The following is a 23,130-nucleotide window of genomic DNA, read 5'->3' as shown; positions in this document are numbered from 1 at the left end:
TCTAAGAATTCTCAAATCTTCAGAGAAACAAATCACTTCACTTGGGGGTATTTTAATGTAATTGAAAGGGAAGAAAGGATTGCTTAAACTGCTTTATATAAGGGGCCTTCAAAAAGATTGTGAGAAAATGGGATAAAAAGACAATGGGATTTTTTTGGTAAAATTTTTGAAAGCCTCTCTTTTGGGGGGCGGCGGGGTGCAAAGTGTTACAGTATGTTTTCCACGGTAGAAAGAAAATGCCTACTACTTAGTAAAAAATGAAATGTGTACTGTAACTCATTATATGAAATTTTAAATTATCAGAAAGGCTATAATTTTATAAAGGTAAACATTTTTATTAGCATTAAATATTACTTTAAATACATTTACAATGAATCACAATGGATTAAAATTAAGATGATTTAGCTAATTAAGCGCTGGAATAATGCAATTCTGGAATGGCAAGAAAAAATATCCTCTTAAACTACCACTCATTAATTTTCTAGTTTTTCTTTATGATTTTACATCTTTAAATTATTATAATCTTTTTTTCTTTTGATTAATTTTAGTGACATATTTGAGACTTCCTCCTGATTTGTCATTGTAACTTACCATGTCACATTTACATGTTATGCACTTTTATTGTTCATGCCATTGTCTTAATTCACAATTCCATGTTTAACTATAAATTTGCTGATTTGTTTCTTTTGTTTCCATCATTATGTGCATTTAATTCATTGAAGAGCAAGAAAAATGTAACTCTTCCACAAAAGGTAAATATTAATGTAACTTTTTAACATGTTAATATTGTTACTTTTTTGTTTTAATCTATGAGGGTTTTATAACTGTAATTATTGAAATAGTGAGCAGAATTATCTAGCAGGGAGTTATTTTCCTGAAATGACACTGCAGGTCATTTATTATTAATTATTTCATATTATGTGCCATTTATATCAAAGAGAAAATTATTAAAATCACAGTAGTTTTTGTTTTTAATTCTAATTGGCCATGCTGACAACTAGAAAGAAGTTCTCTTTGAAAAATACTGATGGATGTTTCATTCGTTTGTTAGTTCGTTCATGTTTACCTGCTCTCGTAGACAAAAGGCTTTGTCACCCCCACTCCGTAACAGCTGGGCTCAGAAGTGGAACATCCCAGGATTTACCCTTTGAGCTGCAAGTGGTTTTCTTGAGGACGCAGCCTCCTCTGTCATCACGCATGTGTGACATGGCTGCCTCAGTATTCCTCCGTTGGGCTTGAACTTAGCTCAGCTGTCCATTTAAGTCCACCTTCCTGGAGGGTGTAGGAAAAGCAACCGTGGGTCCTCGCTGTTGCACATTGATCAGGGGTCGCATTTTCTCCTCGGTCCTTGCACGCGGAGCCCATGGAGGCCCGCGGCCATCCCACTCTCAGGTGCTGCCCAAGCCACTTTCCATCCCATGTTACTGTGAGCCTGGTGATCAAGTCCTTTATCATAGGAGTTTGGGCTTGATTTAATATCATAAAATTCTTAAAATATTTATAATTTTCTTTGGTTTTTAAACAGCATATTTCCTCATTATTTGCATGTGGAGGAGTGGCTGGCAGAATTCACTCACCTGAGTAAGCCTTAAAGTTAGTCCTGAGAGTAGCATCGTCCACATTTTAAAAATGAAGAAACTCGGGTTCAGAGAGATGAATTGCTCCTTCCTATTGCTAAGCAGTAGCTCATTGCTAGTGCCATGGTTGAGTCTTAGACCACAAGAGCAGGGCTTTATTCCTTGGACCTCCTTCTAAGATCCTTTGGTAGTGCATCCCATTTGAGTAGACACAGATTCCAAGCATAGGTCTTTCACTCTTACTATTACATGTTATTCCCCTCAGTATTACAAAGTGAAAATGGGAGATAATATTCAGTCACATATTTTAGTTTTAGGTTATTACAAATAATTACATTTATATTCTGGAATACTATGCACGTATTCTGGTGCTAAGATGTTCTTTGGTTTATTGCTGACAGACTATACATTGTAGTAGAATGACCGATTCATTTTGGTACAGACAGACATTTTCCATGAAGCGAGACTTTCAGTGTTAAAAGCAGAACAGCCCTGGGAAAATGGACATGGTTAATTACTCTCACTCCGGCCTGTAATTATCAAGTGATTAGGTGTTAGACCGGAAATTCTGTCAGATTTTTCTCGGCACAGGTTCACACGGTGCCGCCATGCCCCATGCAGGAGCCCTGGCGGTGCATCGATGAAGCCCTTGACTGCTACCGGGACAGTCATTGGTTCAAAGCCGCCCGCTGCTCCGAGGAGAAGGGTAGTCTGCTCTCAAAACAGTCCTTCCTGGGTAGTTGTGAGCAGGATGTGACTAGACTACGAACGCAGCAGCAGCAGTGCGGTCACACTGAACCGGAGGGCCCGTCTGTTAAATGATCAGCGTGTGTGTGTGTGTGTGTGTGTGTGTGTGTGTGTGTGTGTGTGTGTGTCACTGAACCGGAGGACCCGTCTGTTAAATGTTCAGCGTGTGCGTGTTTGTGTGTGTGTGTGTGTCACTGAACCGGAGGACCTGTCTGTTAAATGTTCAGCGTGTGCGTGTGTGTGTGTGTGTGTGTGTCACTGAACCGGAGGGCCCGTCTGTTAAATGTTCAGCGTGTGTGTGTGTGTGTGTGTGTGTGTGTGTGTGTGTGTGTGTGTGTGTGTGCGCGCGCCCACAGAGGAGCAGGCGTACCATACAGTTTCACACGACTAGCCAGAATGGACTCGAGGCAGTGAGGAGTCTGGAGTAGCCGATAGACGCCCTGAAAGAAGCTTCCGATCGCACTGAGGAACTTGTGTCCCAGGTTTAGTTTTCTTTTGTGGAGTCACCGGAGCTGATAAGACAGCTACTGATGCCCTCCCTGTGCGCCTCGGAAAGCTGAAAGCGTGGCTCCTGACCAAGCGGCCATCCGGCCCGTGCCGGCAATTAGACGAGGCAGGCCTCACCCAGAGACCCTGTTCTTTACTCCTTTGCCCGGCGTGCTTGGCAGCATTTGATGTTAGGAAACCAAGCGTGCTCACTGAGCCCGTACTGTGCACAGTCAGTACACACAGCTTGAAAGGAACAGCTGCACGGAGGGTATTTTCAATATTGTCTTAGAGAAAATAGAGTGAAAGAGGTCAGGCAGATGGCCTAAGGTGACAGACCAGATTCTTATTCCACGCGTGCTCTGCCCACTGCTTCTTGTTGCTGGAACACCAGGATCTTTGAGAGGCCGCTTAGGTGTCCTGCCTCCCCCCAGAGTCCCTTTCAGTCTCGGTCTTCTGATATCTAGCTTGCCTCTCAAATTCATGCAACTTGACAAAACAAAGCCAATGCATTAAAATTAATACCATTCTCAGGCACCTATAGAACTCACTGGGTTACAATAGATGTTCAGACTGCCGTGTTTACCTCCTACTCCCTCTATAATGTTGAAATCTAAGAGACCTTAGTTTAGGTGCGCATACTGCTTTATAGGCATATTTTAATTCATTCATTCTGAAAATAAGCCGGTTTTTCCCTCTCTGCTACATTTCTTGGACAGTTTTAAAGAGCCCATGAATGTAGTTTGGGGGCATCGAAATAATGATATAAGAAGATCAAAACTGAACGAGAAATTAAATGACGTCCAGGTGAGAAAAAAATGTTATTGTCATAACAGATTTCTAATTTCTATGACTTTATGTAACTTTTTGGATCTTGAAACTATTTTGTGCCATTAAAAATCATGATACTGCCCTTCTCTAAGTATGACTTCTATTTATCATGAAAGATGTTTAATTTACACACATGAAAAACAAAAGGCAAATGATTAACTGATATGAAAAGGAACAGAATACATGGGGTTTTGTGGCTTTATTACTTTCCCGTTTGCCTGATAAAATATATACTATTGTAGCCGTCATAGGAACTATTTAAAAGTTGTAAGCACTGTGTAAGGTTTCCATAATAAATTGCCTGCACTTTCCTTCTATAAATATTGGGAGGAACAATTAGAATGCTAAGCCACGCAGTGTTATAGTTATTATGAATCTCATGAAGTATTCATCTTAACTAGGGAGAGTTCACATGAAAAAGTGAAAACATTAATTTGAATTATTTCCAGTTATAGTATGGATGATATTTGTGCATTTATTTTTAATAGTAAACTATAGTTGTGAAACCTAGGAGCAAATTATGTAACATTGCTAAAATAATAAACCAAGCTAATTCTCTGAGTCAAAGTTATTTTAGCCAGCATTAAATAGCAAAGAATTTCGATTTTAATTACTTTTGCATTGTTATTTAATATAAGTACACTTGAGTCTGTGGGTAGCACCAAAGGATTAGCAGGGCCCTCCGCCACCCACTGCCTTCTGGTCACACTTCCAGAAGACCCCAGCCTTGGCAACCTTCCAGTACTCCGGGCTGCACTATCCACGTGGGTCACTGGCTGGAGTTTTAAAAATATATTCATATTAGACCAGGTAACAAGTTTCGTGTTATGATATGCTAAGATAAAAATGCCTTAATCTTCCTAGACCTTGCTTCTCCTGAGCGTTTATTATGAATATTTATGAACCATCTTCATAAATATTTAGAGCTCCAAGAGTAAAAGTATCTAATTTATCTTTTTTACCACATACCCATACATATAGCTGTCATTCTAACTTCTTTATACTTAGAAGACACAGAGAGTGAAGTAACATAACCAGAACAGTGCAGACGTTGATCTCACCCTGTTTTCCTGATTCACGTGTGCTCATTTATAATATTAATATAAATTCCCTTTAACTTCAGAGTATTCGACACTTGCCCCAGCCAAGCCTTAACTTGCAGGAGATAATTACTTGGGGGAGTAAATCATTAACCTTTTATCCCTGGACTGTGTGGGAAAGAATGTCAAAATAGAAGTCAGACATGTGGCTACATTCTTGGATGCTTTTTCTCCAGGTGTGTGGACCGCCTCACGATGACATGGTAGTTATGCATTGAGCTGCTAACTGCCAAGTCAGGAGTTCAAAACCACCAGCTACTCAAGCTTTCTACTCCCCTGAAGAGTTAGTGCCTCGGAAGCCCCCAGAGGCAGTTCTGGCCTGTCCTATAGGACAAGTGTGGCTTTCTTTTATTTATTACAAAAGTTAGGGGAAAGCTATAATTTAGAAATGATGACATTTCAAGTTATGTTTCATCAAACCGTTCTAGTCACCATATTAGTTAGAATAAATATATATATTTATTTAATACAGATTGCTTGGCATAAAAAACATGGCCCCATCAGTGAGTGGTAGGCTTTCCCTACATGGACTGTCTCCCAAGTGGTACCTTGTAAGGAGAGGGTAGTGCTCCCTCTCAGAATCTGAAGACTTTTAAAGAAGCTCCTTGAATCTGTTGAAAGCAAGTCTGGTAGTGTAACAGTGAAACACTGACTGATGCTCAACAGATTTGGAACCCCACTAAAAGTTTTGCAGGAGAAAGACCCAGGGGTCTGATCTGCTCTAGTAAAGATTCCAAAGCAGGGGAGGGGAGCAAATAAAATTACATCCCAGAAAAATCCAGTGGGACAGTTCAATTCACCTGGGCTCATGAGTCTTATTGACTCAGTAACCCCAAACAATTCTTTCGCAAAGGATCTGCCTTGCTCAACTTTGTAGTCAGTGTTTTCCATATCAGGAATGTTCACTCTGAGAAGTGATGTTGGCCAGAGCTTTGCTTTACACATCCTAGAATAAGAGAGGGTCTTGTTGTTTAGGTTGAAGTCAGATTTTAGTGATTAGATGTAGTGGGTGATTCCTGCTAACTACAAGGTCAGCAGTTTGAAACCACCAGCTGCTTTGCAGGAGTGAGAAGGCTTTCTACTCCCCTTACAGGGTTACTATGACTCAGATTCACCTCAGTGGATCTGAGTTGACTTTAATTGAGTTATATATACGAATTCCCCTTTTCACCTATGCCAACATTGTATATCTATCTACTCCAAATAACAGATTTTTTTCTTCAAAAGCCCATAAAGGAAAAGGCTGTTCATCAGATATTTTATATTTAATGTTCCTTATACTGAGATGTTTTCTTCTATTGTTTTTAATATTAAAAATACCCCCTAACCTCATTGAGAATCATAGAAGGTCCTGCAAGATAAATAACTTAGAAATTTTCTTCACTTACTAATTGAAATTCATTTTATTTTAGGAACTTGAGCCAGAACTTGGATATCTCTATATAATCACAATATTTTAAACATTCCATCTTTTTGTTAAATCATTTTATTGGGGGCTCAAACAATTCTTATCACAATCCATATATACATCCATTGGATCAAGAACATATGTACATCTTTAATGTGTGTAGAGTGTAAATGTACATGGGAGATGGAGGGTAAATAAGTACTATATCAACATTTCTTTATACTCTATACCTTCAATAATAATAATAATAAACATGAAATGAATATTTTTAATAACAAGACAGAATCACAATGTATAATAAGACTGGTGGTTTTTTTCTTCATCATGCCATTCCATAAGAAAAAGAAGAGGCTTTCTACTCCAGTAAAGAGCTACAGTCTTGGAACCCACAGGGGCAGTTCTACCCTGCTTTCTAGGGTTGTTGTGAGTCAGAAATGACTCATGGAAGTGAGTTTGTTGTGATGGGTGTTTTTGGTCTATGATTTTGGTAAATTATCAATTTTTTAATGTTGAAAATTAGGTATTAGTGAGAGGAAATAGGTCACTGTAAATTTTGATGATTTGCGAATGGAAAACAATCAAAACAAATGACCAATATTGTACTAAAATGACACAGAATTATAGAGCGTGAGGGCTGGAACTTACTGGAAGCAACCGCCTTGTTTTCAAAATGCAGACTCTATGATGGCGAGATACAATAAGAATTCCCCATAGGACCATGGGTGAATTGTCAGGTGGTAATAGGACTAAGATTTAAACGGTGCCTTGGCCATTTGCAAGGCCGCCAGGTGGATGGGGAATTTTTATCCACCTTTATAGTTCTTATTCCTCTGAAGTCTAAACGAGTGTTAGTGGAGATTAGTGGCTTTTAATAAAGTATCAAACTTTAAGATTTCATTTTTAAATTAAATAATCATATCTTTCTATTCAGACTTTGAATACCGTATTTCATACTAATTATAGAATCAATTAAGGATATCTGGTGGCTTCATTGGTTATGTGTTGGACTACTTACCACACGGTCAGCATTTCAAAACCACCAACCTCTCAGTGAGAGAAAGACGAAGCTTTCTACTCCTGTAAAAAAATTACAGTCTTGTAAATTCACAGGGGTAGTTTTCCTGAGTTTTCTCAGGTCAGTTGGAATAGACTCAGTAGCAGGGAGTGCATATACTCAGTTTTCAGCTGAATATTTTTATCTTTCTTTACTGTTAAATCCCCGTGTTCCATATTGTATTTTCTCCGTTACCAATGAAGTTACAGTTTACAGGAAAATGCTTTAAATAGGTTAGGTCACTATAATTACAACTAGAAGCACGGTCTCTAGTAATTTTTCTTTTCTCCCGACTCCCTGCCTTCTACCACTAATTGATGAAATGACATTTCATTGGTTCTTCGTTCCACTTGACAACGTCCGGCAATGTGGTCAGTTATCATTGCCCTTTCTCAGAGCTACACTGGCACCAAAGTGTGGCCCCACTATCATCCAATTATTTTTGTTTTTCTGTGAAACATGGAAGCAGAGACACGTTCTTTCTATTCAGTGTCATAACACACCCTAGATAACCAGAGATGCTTAACTATCCTGTTCACATGGTATCATATATCACCTTAGTCTCATATAGTTCTTAAACTGGCGAAATATAAAATGCTTATCATCTTTATACTTTCATATACCTAATAGAATATGGTACTGTCTCTGTTTCTTTTGCACTATATTTAACCAAAAACTAAAAAATACTGGAAAGTTTAAAAATAATATGGATTCTATTTTGTCTGTAAATGCAGGCATTTAAATTTTCAAATTCGTTTTGATTTATAGATACATTAGTGGAAATATAAAATACTTAAAGAAATTAATTGGTAATCAAAATAAGTGTATTTTATATAGATATAAATTCAAAATTAATATTTTGGAACATTTTTATTGGTGCTTAAACCACGTATCACACAATTGACGAGTCCAATCATATCAGGAAGAGTTGTACAATCATTACCACAATAAATGTTAGAACTCTTTCTTTCCCCCCCCATGTAATCGCCCCCTACCCCCAATTAATCTGTTACGGTATCCTATGAAATCTTGATGTTTAATTATAGTGACAGTAAACTATAAACAAGCAGAGAGTCAAGTAATAAATGGGAAGCTTTCCCTCAATAGGATAACTGAACACAATGTTTTCAAAACTAACTTCATTGTATAAAGACCAGACAGCTGATGACCAGGAAACATTTCATTCTCAAAGGTCACCTTTAGTCAGAGCCAACTTAATGGCAACTAACAATATACTTCTTAAAGTTGTTTTAAGCACGTTACGAATGTCTGGTAATTGTGGAGACAATCACCTTCTCCCGGGATGCTGTCGAAGTTTTGCAGTGATGGTTTATAGAAGTTGTGTTAAAGTTCATAAATTATTGATGTTGTTTTGTTGCCTTTTGATAATCTTATGAAATGAATAGGTCTAGAAAAAATAGATGCTAACCTAAACACAATATTTTCTACTGATTTTAACCTGCTCATAGGCTCATCAGAGATGATCCGCATAGTTTAAGCCTGTGGGAGGAAAAATAATTATTTTAATCTGAGACATTGGTTTTGATAAGATCTAATACTTTCCATTAGGAAATTATAATAAATTACAGGGCTTTGTAAATTATTTTTATTCTTCTCATCTTCCTGCTCTGGTCAAATTGTGCTGCTTTGAGTTTTAGAGGATGGGAAAAGATTGCAAAAGTATTGCTCTAATTTAACCCCTAGAGATAAGTTTCAGCTCTGTACTTTCTTAATTGTAATGTTGAATTGAGTTTTGACATGCAGATTCATCTGAATAAAAAACAATGCAGTCTGGAAATGACATTGTATATAGAATAAAGCAGACCGAATGAAAAGTGATCTTGTTCTGTGAATCTTTGAGATATGTTAATGATTTTATTAAGTATAATGTAACATATAATTCACCTTTTAGAGGGTATTCTAAAAGATTCCAACTTTGAAATAGTGTTTCTAAAATTACAATGTTAATTACAGTGTAGGAAGGAAGGGAGAGAAATTGTTTAATATGTTATAATACTATAATTATAACTAGATAGTCCTTTGTAAATGCCCTTATCTTTTGACTACATCGTATTTAAGTGTATCATTTTAATTAAATGACTACAGGGAATTACATAATAATTATAGTTTTTGTAGAAAAATGAGAGATGTTATTTAGTGCTAGTTTGTGACCATTATTTCTTAAAAATAAGCCTAAAATTCCCCTGATATTTAAATATTTTTACAAAGAAATCATTTTAATGATTTGATTAGTTTTGGTAAGTTTACAACATTCAAAAGGTTCTGAAAATGTAAATTTAATTCAGGAATTTGTGAGATAATTGAAAATATTTTATTTCCTATTTCCGTTTTTGCTATTGCCATTAACATTGTTAATCATATAAAATTTAAATAAGCATCAGTAGTCATTCCTTTCAAAGCTTTATACTTAGACTCTTTGAGCTGTGATTTCTTTTTTTATTGTAGAAACTTGACAAATGATCATAATCCAATGATTCAATTCATTTTCAATCATTACTGTCTATTTTTTGGATTATATACGTATATATTTTCTGGTTCCAGTGTGTGCTGACTACTCTATTTTTCCAGAAATTTATCCTATTGTTTAGATTGACATATACAGCAGAAATGGTGCATTTTTATTTCTCAATATACAGTTATCAAAGTTTGTTACAAGTAAAATATTTAGCAAAGTTAAGTAATTTTCAGATTATCATGAAGGGTCTCCACTGATGTTTATTTTGCAATTTTTACAAACATAATTTGTATAGACATTTATTTCAGAATACACATTAATGTACATGTCATTGACAAATTATCAGAAATATAAAAAATGTGTTCAATGATATCTAAGTATCTGACCTTTTCTTATGTAAGTAGATTATATTCAATTTGGTTTTTGCTTTGACTCCCCTTGGAACGGCACAGCAATTATATTATTACTGGAGAATCAAAGGTCTAATAATTTTGAGTCACAATATTAATATTTGGAGATTTGTTTTTGACAAAATAAAAGATGGCAGCTTTACCTTCTTCAAGAATAAGGACAAGAATAATTTTTAAAGGTAAAAGTAAAACCATTTGAAAGACTCAATATAGTTGGGGTACCATTGAATTTTTATGATTGAGTTTTGAATTTTTCAAAATTAGTTTTAAATGCAACCGTGTTATAATTCTACGTAGAGAGGGGAGACGCTCTCCTGACAAAGTTTGCTCCAGGCTGTGTGGCTCTTCAGGTTCTCTGTAACTGTCCTCCACAAGAATGGCATGACACTAGATAGAAATGTCAAAAACCTGTGGCCTAATATGATGTGAAGAATTTCTTAAAACTGACATCACTTACTGAGAATTATGAGGCTAACTTTGCCATTTAAATCTGTTTCAAGTTAAAATTGATTTGAATTACTGTAAACTTTAATTAAGGAGTCTTAACTGATTACAATCCATTTGACTTCCTCAAACACAAAGCTGTAGATAACATCAGTTCAATCCATTTCTCTTAATTCCTAATTACTCTCAAGTGCATTTTGCTGTGTAATGTTTCCTATTATGCACTATTGTCAGGTAATTTATACATTTCTTAATCTCATTTCTCAAGCTCTTCAGAAAACCTATAATATTGTAATCATGGTCGCCATTTACTGACTGCAGTCAGGATTTGCAAAGCAAGTTTGTGTCCTTGCATAAGTGTGATGTTAAAAAATGACTATTCCTTTGTCTAATTGATAGGATCCAAACACAGAAAACCATTTAATAATTTGTTGTAAAAGTATGATTGAAACATCTAACTGAAAATTCAAACTTTGATGTACGTATTCCATGGCCTATTAGTCTGTCCTGGGACACACACCAAAAAGTTACCCATGTGGTTAACTTTGCAATGCCTATCAGTGTCTTTTATAAAGGATGAGAGAGGCTGTGCTTAGTCATTACCGTGGAAACCGTTTTCAGCAAGTGCTTTTATAACACTTTTTGCCTACTTGTGGTTGTTAAGAGAGGAAATCAGATGTCAAGTCAATCTGATGTACCAACATTGACGCTAATCTTTAATCCCACAGAAGAGTCTCTAAAACACACATATGCACACACCTCAAACCATCAATCTTAGCACTTCTCTGCCAGGGGGAAAGCAGCCTGTGAAACTGAGAAAAATAAGTTCCAAAAAATAAGCAAACTGAGACCTTGAACTTCGTGTGTGTAAGTTTTGAAGCGTTTATCCTACATAACTTCAACCTTAGTCCTTCCTTCAAATAAAAGCAAACACTAAAGGCAGGTTCTTGAGACGAATTTCCTTTGGATGGGATCTGACTTTGAAAGTAACCAAAATATTGCCTTGTCGCGCTGAAGGATGAAGCCTTCCCTTTTAAACAGTCAATTTAATCAATGCTCAACTGGGATTTCTTTCCAAACCATGAAGAGATGCATATTTTTAATCTCATTTTCAAAGCTGAACAAGTCCCTATGTGTTTCTAAGATGGCTAACTAATAGAGATTAACCCTTTATCTTAGTAAGTCCATGTTTTAGAACTGGCAAATACTCATGAGAAGCTACTGAGGAATTAAGGAGTTAAAGAATGCCTTGGGGAAGTTAGCTGCTTACCAAAACAGTGTTTAGATGACTGCTTTAGTTGAGGATGTTAATTGGACATGTCCAGTTTCATATAAGCATGTGCATATATGTGGGATGTGTTAAGGACACATATTTGTTTTCTCTATATATGTACATGCAACTGCTGGTTGCTTAAATGAGAATATATATTTTACAATAGCACTTGGCTTCACATAGTCATATCTGAAGGGAGTTGGAAACGGCTCACATCGATGCCGAAATAGAGTACTTACCATTTGTTACTAACATTTGTGTTCTCCATCCTGTGTAATTGGAACCATGCTCATCTCTAGATGCAAAGCTGCTAGTATTGTATATACTGCTGCTCTCTGTTTAGTGTAGTCATCGTGTGTTATTTTAAAATTTCTTTTTATTGATGGCATATCAAAGCATTGAAATCTTAAGCCATTCGGTTCATAAAAGCTGCTTCACGTGTTTAACAGGCTTCCATTGTGTGTTTTTACAGCAAGCTTAGTAGTGGAGGAGCGAGCAAGACAAATGAAAATGAAAGTGCATCGATTTAAGCAGACAGCAGGGTCTGGTTCTAGCCAAGAACTTGATCGCGAGCAATATTCCAAGGTAAAACTAGTAGTAATCCCATCAAGTTTCCCTTTCCGAAATGTACGGTGTGTGTACTAGGCAGGACTAGCTAGCACTTATCCATATAAATAGATGATCATGAAAATGCCAGTCAGGCATCATCACTTCTACTGAAGCTTAACCTCTGGATATTATTTATAAAATATAAACTTTGTTTATTAAATTAGCGTTCATTAACTTACTTTAATTTTCTTTCTAAAAGAAAAGTTGTAAGTAAATACTTGCTATTAAAGACAATTAAAGAACAGTTGTCACTAGACAAATTTACATAAATAAGCAGTGTATATATGTGTGTACATATGCATGTTTCAAAACTTTATTGCTTGGTTATAATAGCATAATTATAATAGTATTAAATATTTCGGTATATTTTATTGTCTTGATGCTAGTTATATTTTAGATTGGTAGTCTCAAAAGATTTCTTAGTGAATGACAACCCTCATGTGAGATGAGATTGTTTTAGTAACCTATGTTTAATTAGACAAGTAGCTGCTTTCAAACTGTCAGAAACTGAAATTTATATTTTCATATGGCACTAAGCATTTAATTTTAATGAGCATTAAATTCACATATTTTCAGTGACAATAAAGCAATGATATTTTCTAAGTAAACACTAAGACTTATAAACTGCCAAGTAGCATTTGATCATTTTAATTAAAGTGTGCATAGAAATGTTATACTTAATGAAGTCATTTTGCATGTTATTTGATCTAAAAATATTTGGATTAAAAAATTATAATCTACCCAAAAATGGCAGCAAAAATGATATGTCAGTCTTTGGTATAATTTGATGCCAAGAATCCCTTTTGTAATTAAATAAAAACTACACTAAATCAATACCAACAGCATAAAATATTGATCTAGGAAATTTATTATTTATAAATAATGGTGATAGTTCACTATAAAACGAGGTATTTAGAGACTGATCCAAGTTTAGTGGTAGTTAACTAAGTGCAATAAATTTACCACATACGTTTCCATGCTCATGTGTTGCTGAACGCAACCTCTCACACCTCGGGTCAGAAGCAGAAGAATTTCCAGTTGAGATAATTCTGAGGGTGGTCACTGTTATTCAGTTGAGACCCAATGTCCTAAGCCTGAACACACATTTTAAAAAGTAAAATCAATAAAACCACACACACACAAATATCATTAAATAGAATCTCTTAATGTTCTTAGAGTTGCCGACTCTTGCTCTGTACATCAGTGCTGCTGCTTATTCGTTTTGAATTATCCCCTTCCTTGTCTGGCTTCTCTCTGAGTGGCATCATCATTTTTGTTTCTTTTACTATAAGCCCACTAAGAATAGAAGACAGGGTAAGTTAGTGTTTGTGATCACAGTAGCGTGCAATTCTTTTGAAAGGTTCTTTAAACTGGATCTGTTTCCTTAAAGCTGGAAATACCTCATAGACTTCTTTGCCTTACTTACATCATAGGATGAGGTTCAATAGAACAGCAGGGGAAGGGAAAGTGGGCCAGTTTTAGAAGCAAGAAGGAGGTAAGTAAAGAAATGGAGTAAAATAGGAAAAGCTATGGATCATTCTGAGCTGAACTCTGATCAAGCAACCGGAAAGGGGAACAGAAAAGAAAATGATGTGCTCTAGATGCCTAAATGACCACTTAGGACTAATACGCATAATCACTCAAAAGTAGGTTTATATTTGGGGGAAGATTTCCAATATACATAAAGTGCGTAATTGCCCATAGAAAGGTAGAGCTTGAAATAATCTTCCATTCCAGCTCCCATCTGGGCAAAATATGACAAGTGAGGCTTAGAGGAAAGGAGGTGGTTTATTCACCAAAGGAAGTACGGCCTCCTTAGGGGGTGATGGCCCACAACTCCTGACCTGAGACATGGGCAGCACTTTGGCACTACTTTTTCCTCGACTGAAATGATCGCATGACTCCCGCTCTTCTTCTCTCACTGTGTTTACACAGTCGTTTCAGAAACCTTTCACTTTGAAAAATATCACTATGGATCTCATCACATAAGTTAATGCCACTGTCTTACTTAAATAAGATTGTTATAAATGCTATCAAAGGCGTAAGCATAAAATACAAGTTAAAGTCACATACATGATGATTTCAGGAGATATTTTAGGTTTAAGATTTAACGATTATCTTAGGCAGGTGTTTCAGGGTTTCTCCTTGCCTTCATGGCTCCAGAATCTGACAACTTCAGGAATCTGAAATTCTCTTCTGCACTTTCCTCGCTTTGGTCTTGATTCCTCTGTAAAATCTGCTGTGAGCAACCTGCTGAGGAGTGGTAGCTGGGGACTCTCCAGTTCTTTGATCTCCTGACAAAGGGGAGGCAGTTGTTAGTGAAGACAGTTAGAGATACCTTCCACTTCCTCCTTTTATTACTGACGCTTCTGTGATGTTACACCAAAAATATATCTGCAAGTTTTCTAAAAGCCAAGCAGTAGCTGAACTTAACTACGAATGACAGAGCTTCATGCTCCTGAAGATCTATCTGTATGGAATCAAAGTAACAACGGCTGCTGGAAAATTAGACAAGAGTCCTGAGTTTATATTAATGAGAGGAACACTTCAGAAAAGAATGGGAGAAAGGTGGTACAACTTAAAGAATGCAGTCAGTGTCACTAAATTATTCATGTAGGAACTATTGAATTGGTATATGTTTCATTATGCAAATACTTAAAAACAAAATAAAAAATAATAGAATTAGCTTATTTTGTATATCAAGAAAAATAATCTATAATCCTACATTTATATCATGGCATAATTTTTATGACAGACATTTTTAATAATTTCAGCAGCCCAGAGTGGCATAAATAGTTACAGGTATGACTGGGAAGGTTGGCATTTCAGTCCCACTCAGCAGCTTCTCAAAATTCATGGCTGGCCATTTGCTCCCCAAAGATCACAGCCTTGAAAAGCCTCTGGGTGAGTTCTGCTTTAGGGACACAATGTGTCAGAATCAACTCAAAGGCAACTGACCCCTACTACTACTACTACTACTACTACTACTACTACTACTACTACTACTACTACTACTACCACTACCACCTTTTTAAGTTCATGCACACTTTTCCTATGTATTGAATAGTTTCCTGTTGTATCCTTTTACACCCAGATTTTTATAGCTTATAAAAAATCTGTTTCTATTGCAATAACATAGAACCTGTATGTTGTAGATTGAGTATCCACAATATAATATAGAAATTTTGGTTGAAGCAATCTACTGGGGTTGCTATTCTTCCAAAGGTTAACCATTTAAAAAGGTACTGACAACCAGTCGTGGACCTAGACTTTTTTCAAGTGAAAGATTGCCAAACTAGTGTAGAATACTTTCCGAGACGCTGTTTAACCCATTGACCTCTTTTTGAAAGGTGAAGGGCAGCAGCATCCATGCTGACTGAAGAAGCAGCCCTCACTCTGCTTTTGAAGGAGCGCAGTGCTTCTTAGGTGTCTTCACAAGGCGCCACCATGCCTCCCCTCCCCATTGATGTTCTGCAGAGTTGCATGCCTCCGCTCACTGTCGGAGTTGAATGTGCACTGAGACCTCACACTCAAAAGGAATGTTTCTGTTGGGGCAACAGAGAAGCATGACCAGTTTAAGTTTTGTAGGCTGTTTAATCTTACGTGCCTCTGAAATTAGAAGCCTTGTAATTAGAGCACCCTCCCACATCATCAACGACTTATTTCCCCGCTGTTGGTATCACTATGAATTTCTCTTGAGATAGTATGTCCCCCAAGGTAGAATTCATTTGCATTAAAATACGTCATTGATTTATTAGAAATTCCATCAATCATGCCTGATGAAAGGAAGTAGAAGTGATTAAATTTTTAAGCAACGTTTGAGCATATAATTCACATCTCGTACACTTCAGTCGTTCAGCCCTATTAGGAAGAGTCACACAGTCATCCCTACAGTCCATTTTAGGATGTGTTCTTCTTTCTTGTACTCATTGTTATTAACTCATTTCCCCCCAACCTTCCTGGCTTTGCCCCCAAGAAACCATTAATCCAGTGACTGTATGTGTTCATATGAAAACACATACATTTTTTAAATGCTAGCATTTTTAACAGATATCTTAAGTCATGTAGTCATAATAATCAAATAAATAATAATAATTCCTATAGTCTCATAACTAATGTGAAGAGGAATGTACTCTTGTCAAAATGATGGATGACTCTACCCTGATATAGAAAAAAAAGGCTATAATATAGGGTCTTTCAAAATCCCTTGGTTTGCTCTTTCCTGGAATCTCAAAGGCTGTAAGTAGGAGTCCCGTTTAGACAGCTGGCCTGACTGGGTCAGTAAAGAAAGTTCAAGAAGGCATAGCCCATAGAAACCGACTGTTCCTCCCTGGTGTATGTGCATATTTCTGTGCTATACTCTGTATTGGTAGTTATGATATTATCAAAAAAGAGGAGTGTGAGCGTTTACTCCGTGCCAGGAATATCCCACAGTTGGGTGCCTTCCAATGGCATGGTATCTAAACTCCTCTTCTCACGAGAAGCTGCTCTTTCAACACACATAGAACCATTATTCCTAATAATATGATACATCTCTTTTGACACAATAGTTGAGAAAACCAGTTTTTTAGGAGCTATGATTTCACATTAGCAGCAGCATTAAGTACAGAGTATACTCTTAAAAGCATATCAAATCTTTATTTACCACAGAGATTCAGTTCATGAAAGGCAGTTCTGATTTAAATGAATCATGTCAGTCAGGGTCATGGTATGAGCGGAGGCCAAGTTTTCTGTGGCTACAGTGCTTTCAATCACATTTTATTTAACAGTGGACGTGGTATAGATAGCTCAGTCTGGGACACATTAATCTGTTATTTCCATTTGATTTTTCCAAGAAAAATAGAAAAAGTACTTTAGAAAAATAAGCCAATAGATATTCTATAAATAGAGATTTTGCTTCTTCCCTAATGTGAAATTCAGGAGGTAAAGAATTAACACTAACTCTTAAATGTTTTAGCGTAAGCTATTTTAGATCATTAAGAAAAATGAAAACGTTGATCTTTTCTCTAGGCTAATGCTTTTATTCTATTTTATGAGCTTTAGACCAGGCAGTGTTTATTTCTGCTGTAAGGATAATGTTTTTTAGATATTAATGTCTTATGCTATTTTTGGTCCATATTCAGGTTATGGCATCGTTCTATGTAAACTAGTTCAGCAATAGGATTATTTATACAATTTTTTAGGAATTGCTCCTTCATATTCATTAAAGCTTTGATAAGGAGCGTGAATGACTTTTTCATAAGTTTGACAGATATTGTATGTTTTTACCCCTTTTGTACTCCTATTTTAAATTAAATTACTTGTTCAGATACTTTAAAAACTCAAGTATTTAGTTCTATGTTTTTTTATGGTCCACAAAAAAATTATATTACCTTTTGGTCCCTAAGAGGATATAACCATATATTAAATACTTTTAAATTATGTGTAGCTATATAATCTCCCTTTTTATAATAATCGTTACATGTACATTGCTGTTCATGTGTAATTACATAGAAAGCTGCCCCGTCTGTTACAACAAGACAGTATAATAAAGACAGTATAATGGAACAGATTCGGTGATTTGACAACTTGGAATTCCCTTCATGAGCCTTCCTAAAATCTTAGGGAATAAAGGCCAAAGACAAATTTAAATATATGATCTAGTATATAATAAAATTTTAATAGGATTGGCATTTTTTTCTTTGACATAGAGTTTATAGTTTACGTCTGGAAATATTTAATGAAATCATACTAGAAATAAAGGTGAATTTTAATCTGTGACTCGGTTGCTCTTGTCAGAGTCCCTGAGCTTGGATGCCAGCCCCTTCTTGTGAAGGGGAACATTTTTTCAAGTAGTATGAATGACAGTGGGAACTTCTACAATAGAGATCGAAACAGTTAAACCGAGTGGCTTTGGAAAGAATTACGAATGGAGAGATGGAGGCAGTGTGTACCATGGGCAGAGAGAGTAGAACATGATTAAACAGGAAATAAGAAAAACCAAGGAAAAAGAAGGTGCTGCACTAGAAAACATGAATAATAGAATGTGAAATGTTTTATATATGAACAATTAAATTAATGGACTTCCCATCCGAGTGTTTAGTTTTTACATTTACCTTATAAATCAGTCTTCCTAAACCACGGCGTAGGGAACGAATGCCCTCTGTGACAGGCAGGATTCTTCCGTGGGCAATCGTGTAGGGTGTTCGTGGTTTTGAAGGGCTCTGAAGTGTCATTACTGCATTGTTGTACCTCCGCCCCTACTTTCACGAGGGACCCGTGTGCTGGTGTGGCTGAAGTCCATATTCACCTCACCATGCATGCCTCTGGTTTCCCATGGCCTGGGGTGGACCTCACGCGCTCTTGTTTTCCATCTTCAGTATAACTCACAGAAAGATCAGTACAGAAGCTGTGATAACGTCTCTGCCAGATCATCAGATAGTGATGTGAGTGATGTGTCTGCCATTTCCCGAACCAGCAGTGCCTCACGCCTCAGCAGCACAAGCTTTATGTCAGAGCAATCTGAGCGCCCCAGGGGGAGAATCAGGTGAGTTGCAACTCGGTTTATATAAACTGCATCTTTATCTTTGGCGTAAAATGTGAAGAAGTAAATCGGCTTCTTAGACACAGTTTCGGTCAAGTAGCAGAGACATCTCAATAAAATGACTAGGACTGAGGTAGGTCAAGCATCCGCATAGCGTTTGGTAGCACCTGCCATCAGATAGGGAGACAGTGGGCAGGCACTCTGCTGCCAACCCAAAACCCATCAGTTCAAACCCGCCCGCTGCCGTCTGCGGCCATCGAGATTACAGCCTTGGGAAGCCTGGGGCCAGGCTGCTCTGTGCAGTGGGGTTGCGGTGCAGTGGCACTGGCTCGTGGGAGTGGGTTTTGCTGGGACTGTGGGTTGCAGCCTATAGCCATAGTCATCGTGAGAGACTGTTCAGAGTCACATTCGTAGGAGTGACTTACGGTGTGATTAAATCCACAGAGCATCTTCAGCACATGACAGGATAGCTTTTTTGTAGAAAGGGCCACGATATTTCATGTTTGGAAGACCACAACTCTGCCACTGTGGAATGACAAGGTATTCAAAGAAGTGAGCAAGGCTGTGCTTCAATAAAGGTTGTCCAAGCAGTCAGCAGGCCAGACTAGCCCCATGGGTGATAGTTTGTCTGCCTCTTCAGTTTCCTAGAATCACTTCACAGAATAGTGTTTGCTGGGTCTGACATCAAAATAGACATCCCCTCGTACCAAGTCCCAGAATAGTGCAAATAGTTAAACAGTCTTGGCTGCTTACCAAAAGGTTAGAGGTTTGAATTACCCAGAGGCAATCTACTTCCAAAAATGCCAGTTGCTGACAATTCTGTGGAATACAACTCTACCCTCATCCACGTAAGGGTGCCATGGATTAGAATAGATTTGCTGGCAGCTGGCAGTAGATTTTTGGTTTATCTGGGTATATAACTTGAGTAATAAAAAATAGATACAAAGCGTGCTTATATCACCATTAGATAGTGATTTTCTTTTTTCTTCTAGCTTTTTAAAAATCATTTTATTGGGGGCTCATACAACTCTTATCACAATCCATACATACATCCATTGTGTCAAGCACACTTGTACATTTTTTGCCATCATCATTCTCAAAATATGTGTCCTTTACTTGAGCCCTTGATATCAGCTCCTCATTTTTCCCAGTGATTTTGCTTTCTTATAAAGCAAATGCTCTGCATTAAGAGGAAAAGCAAAAAACAAACAAACCTGTGATTGAGTCCATTCGAACTCATAATGACCCCTTGCAGGACAAAGCAGAACTGCCTCTCTGGGTCTCCTACACTGGAAGTCTCTTCAGGAAGAGACAGCCTCTTCTTTCTCCTGTGGAATCTCCAGTGAGTCCCACTGCTGGACTCGTGGATAGCAACCCAGTGTGTAAACCTCCTACACTATAAAAGAACCCCCCACCAAAATCCAAAAAATACCTCACTGCCATTGAGTCGATTCTGACGCATAGCAACCCTAGGGGACAGAGTCCAATTGCTCTGAGCTTTCCCGCTGTTCACTGGAGTCCACGCCCAGTCTCCTCCACAGAAAAGGACTTCAGAAGTGTGTGCCGCTTCTTAACGAAATCAGACTCATTACTGACAAAGCGTCTTGTGCATTTTTTTTCTTTTTAGCCAGATTCCCGAAATAAAAGTTTCATCAAAAAAAATGTTGTGGTTGATGAGAGACATACAACATACAATGCATATAAATGTTCAAAAGAGAAATAATTTTATTCCACTCTTCAGAAAGTCTGATACTTTCATATACTTGATAATGTACACCAAATCCTCAAATCATCTTATAATACAAAGGATACTTTAGTAAACACCGCTTGGAGTAAACTTTATCCTAGAAGTCGATAAAAGGATACAAAAGACCTTATAGTGTTGACTAAACCAAAACTAAACTCACTGCCTTCAAGTTGATTCCAACGCTGAACAACCCGATGGGACAGGGTGGAGTGGCCACTGGGAGACCCAAGAAGGTCACTCTCTATGTGCTAAAAATGTGATTAATGCCTCACAGTCAGTAAGGTATGCAGTAGTTTCAGGAAGAACAATAGAGACAAACCATATGGCATGGTCTTATTCTTTGTTACATGAAACCATGGTATTGAGGCACGCAAAATACCATTTGTAGTTTTGATTTTTTCTAGTCAAGTGTTTGGTGAATTGAGAAAATGCCTAGACAAGCAACGGAAATGAAGGCTGGGTTGTACAGCCTTTGCATGTTTTACAGACCAGTGGTTCTAAACCCTAGCTGTTATGTGTTCCTGTTAAGAAGTTACAATTTCCATTAGTGTGTTTAATTCTATGGAAACAACTCGTTTAATACAATATATGCCAAGTTTATTTGATTCTGGAATGGTTCATTCATCGGACATCTGTTAATATTTTTCAGAATCCCTGAGTGCTTTGGGGAGAATTGGTTTTAACTAATCATCTTTTGTTCTCTAAAAGATTAAGGACTACAAGATTAGTTTTTAAAAGTCTATAGGCTAGAAAGCAAATGAAACACATATAAGATTTGTGTAGATTGGAAGTATATTTATAGATGTTTATTGTCAAAAAGAGGAGCGGTGGTGGCACAGTGATTGTGCAATGGACTGCTCATCACAGGGTCTGCAGTTCTAAACCACCAGCGGCTCCCCAGGAGAAAGGCAAGGCTCTGTACTCCATGAAAGAGTTACAGTCTCGGGAACCGACCGGAGCAGTTCTACCCGTGCTTGGAGGGTCGCTGTGAGTCAGCATCAACTTGATGGCAGCAGGATTCTCAGAAAGGAGCATTTTCAAAGATTGTTAGAAACCCTTAGGCTGTACCTATTTTTTTATGTATGAGATAATTATGCAGTAAATGTCCACTCACGGATGCTACTAGCTAACCCAGAGAGCGATTTTGTGTGAATTTTAAAAAGAACATCCTTTCCTCTGAATGCTTTAATCCATGGTAGGCTGCCTCGTTTATAGGAGCTGACCTGTGTTTCTTGTGGATTAAATGATAATTAATGTAAAACAATATAAACCATGCCCCATGCTTTCAAAGATTAAGCTTACAGGAGATCTGTACAAGCTACCACATTTGTATCAAGGTAAATAACCTTTTATACATGCAATGAATTAAAATTATTCTCAAAAATTGTTTTCATGGATAAAAACTATTTACAAATTTAAGCAAGGGATAGGATGATCCTTGCAATATAAAATCAATGCCTAATCCTTCAGAATTATAAATACTGGGAGTAATTAGAGATAAACTGGTTTTGAAATTTGGTTTGTATTTGCCTTGAAATTTGAATACACTTTAATGGAAATATGCCTCAAAGGATGTTTTCCTCTCCATGTGTAGAATATGCACAGTATATGTACACATACTAGTAAATATGACAAATTGGCAATAAAATTAAATATATATACTAGAATCCAGAAAGAATGTGTTGGATTTCTGACTTCTGGTTTTTGTTGTTTTTAATCTAAAAATTAGTGCTCATCCCAAAAATGACCTGAATTCCCTTAGTATAGTTCTGATGTTTTTAAATTTTTTGTTTTACTTTATCACATACTGATTTTTTTCCAAGCAGGAATTTTTAGATGTTTGATACAAAATTAAGCTTCAAAAGTAGATACTAATCTATAACTGCTCTCACATGCTACACAATTTAGAAGTTTTGTCACCCTCAGCAATTTTCCACCAGCATTTAATGTTGTCACGTTTTCCCTTGGCTTTACCGCAGTTGGATTCTTTAAAAACCGACTGCTGTGGAGTCTGTTCTGGCTCACAGTGACCCGACAGGACAGAGTAGACCTGCGTAAAGGGGGTGCAGGGCTGGTTGGTTCAAGCCATACACCTTTTGGTTTCTAGCTAGTGCTATCGCCCGACCAGCAAAGTTTCCCTGGGTTTTCCTAGGTAAGTAAATGGTGATACACTTGAAGAGCATATTTTATGTAGATTACGTTTGGACTCATTATTCCCTTCTCAAAGAATATTTTTGAAAGCAACTCTCCTTGCTCTCTTCCTGCATATTTTGAAAAATAAATATGAAAGTTTCTTTAAAAAGAAGTTACTTCATATAAAGGAGCCCTGGTGTCACAGTGGGCAAAATCCTGGGCTGCTAACCGAGAGGTGAACCGTGCAAACCTACCATCCATCCCCTGGGGGAAAGCTCAGGCCGGCTTCATGCATACAGATGTGTGGGCTCG

General features: G+C 37.2%; 1 protein-coding gene across 9 annotated transcripts in view; it reads left to right on the top strand.

The window, feature by feature from the left end:
- Nucleotides 1-23,130, top strand: part of RIMS1 (regulating synaptic membrane exocytosis 1) — a 257,595-nt gene that overhangs the window by 119,515 nt on the left and 114,950 nt on the right. For 4 of the 9 annotated variants that reach the window (XM_075554901.1, XM_075554900.1, XM_075554904.1 and 1 more), the window contains 3 exons: nt 723-752; nt 12,279-12,391; nt 18,775-18,941. In XM_075554901.1, the coding sequence (XP_075411016.1) occupies nt 723-752; nt 12,279-12,391; nt 18,775-18,941 (310 nt within the window). Of the gene's footprint in view, nt 1-722; nt 753-3,589; nt 3,618-12,278; nt 12,392-18,774; nt 18,942-23,130 lie in introns of those variants that run through there. The other 5 variants (XM_075554903.1, XM_075554902.1, XM_075554905.1 and 2 more) reach the window with 2 other exon arrangements.

This window comes from Tenrec ecaudatus, chromosome 7, assembly GCF_050624435.1.
Source record: "Tenrec ecaudatus isolate mTenEca1 chromosome 7, mTenEca1.hap1, whole genome shotgun sequence".
Taxonomy (NCBI): domain Eukaryota; kingdom Metazoa; phylum Chordata; class Mammalia; order Afrosoricida; family Tenrecidae; genus Tenrec; species Tenrec ecaudatus.
The sequence above is the reverse complement of the archived record's forward strand: the minus strand, read 5'-3'. Positions and strand labels throughout refer to the sequence as shown.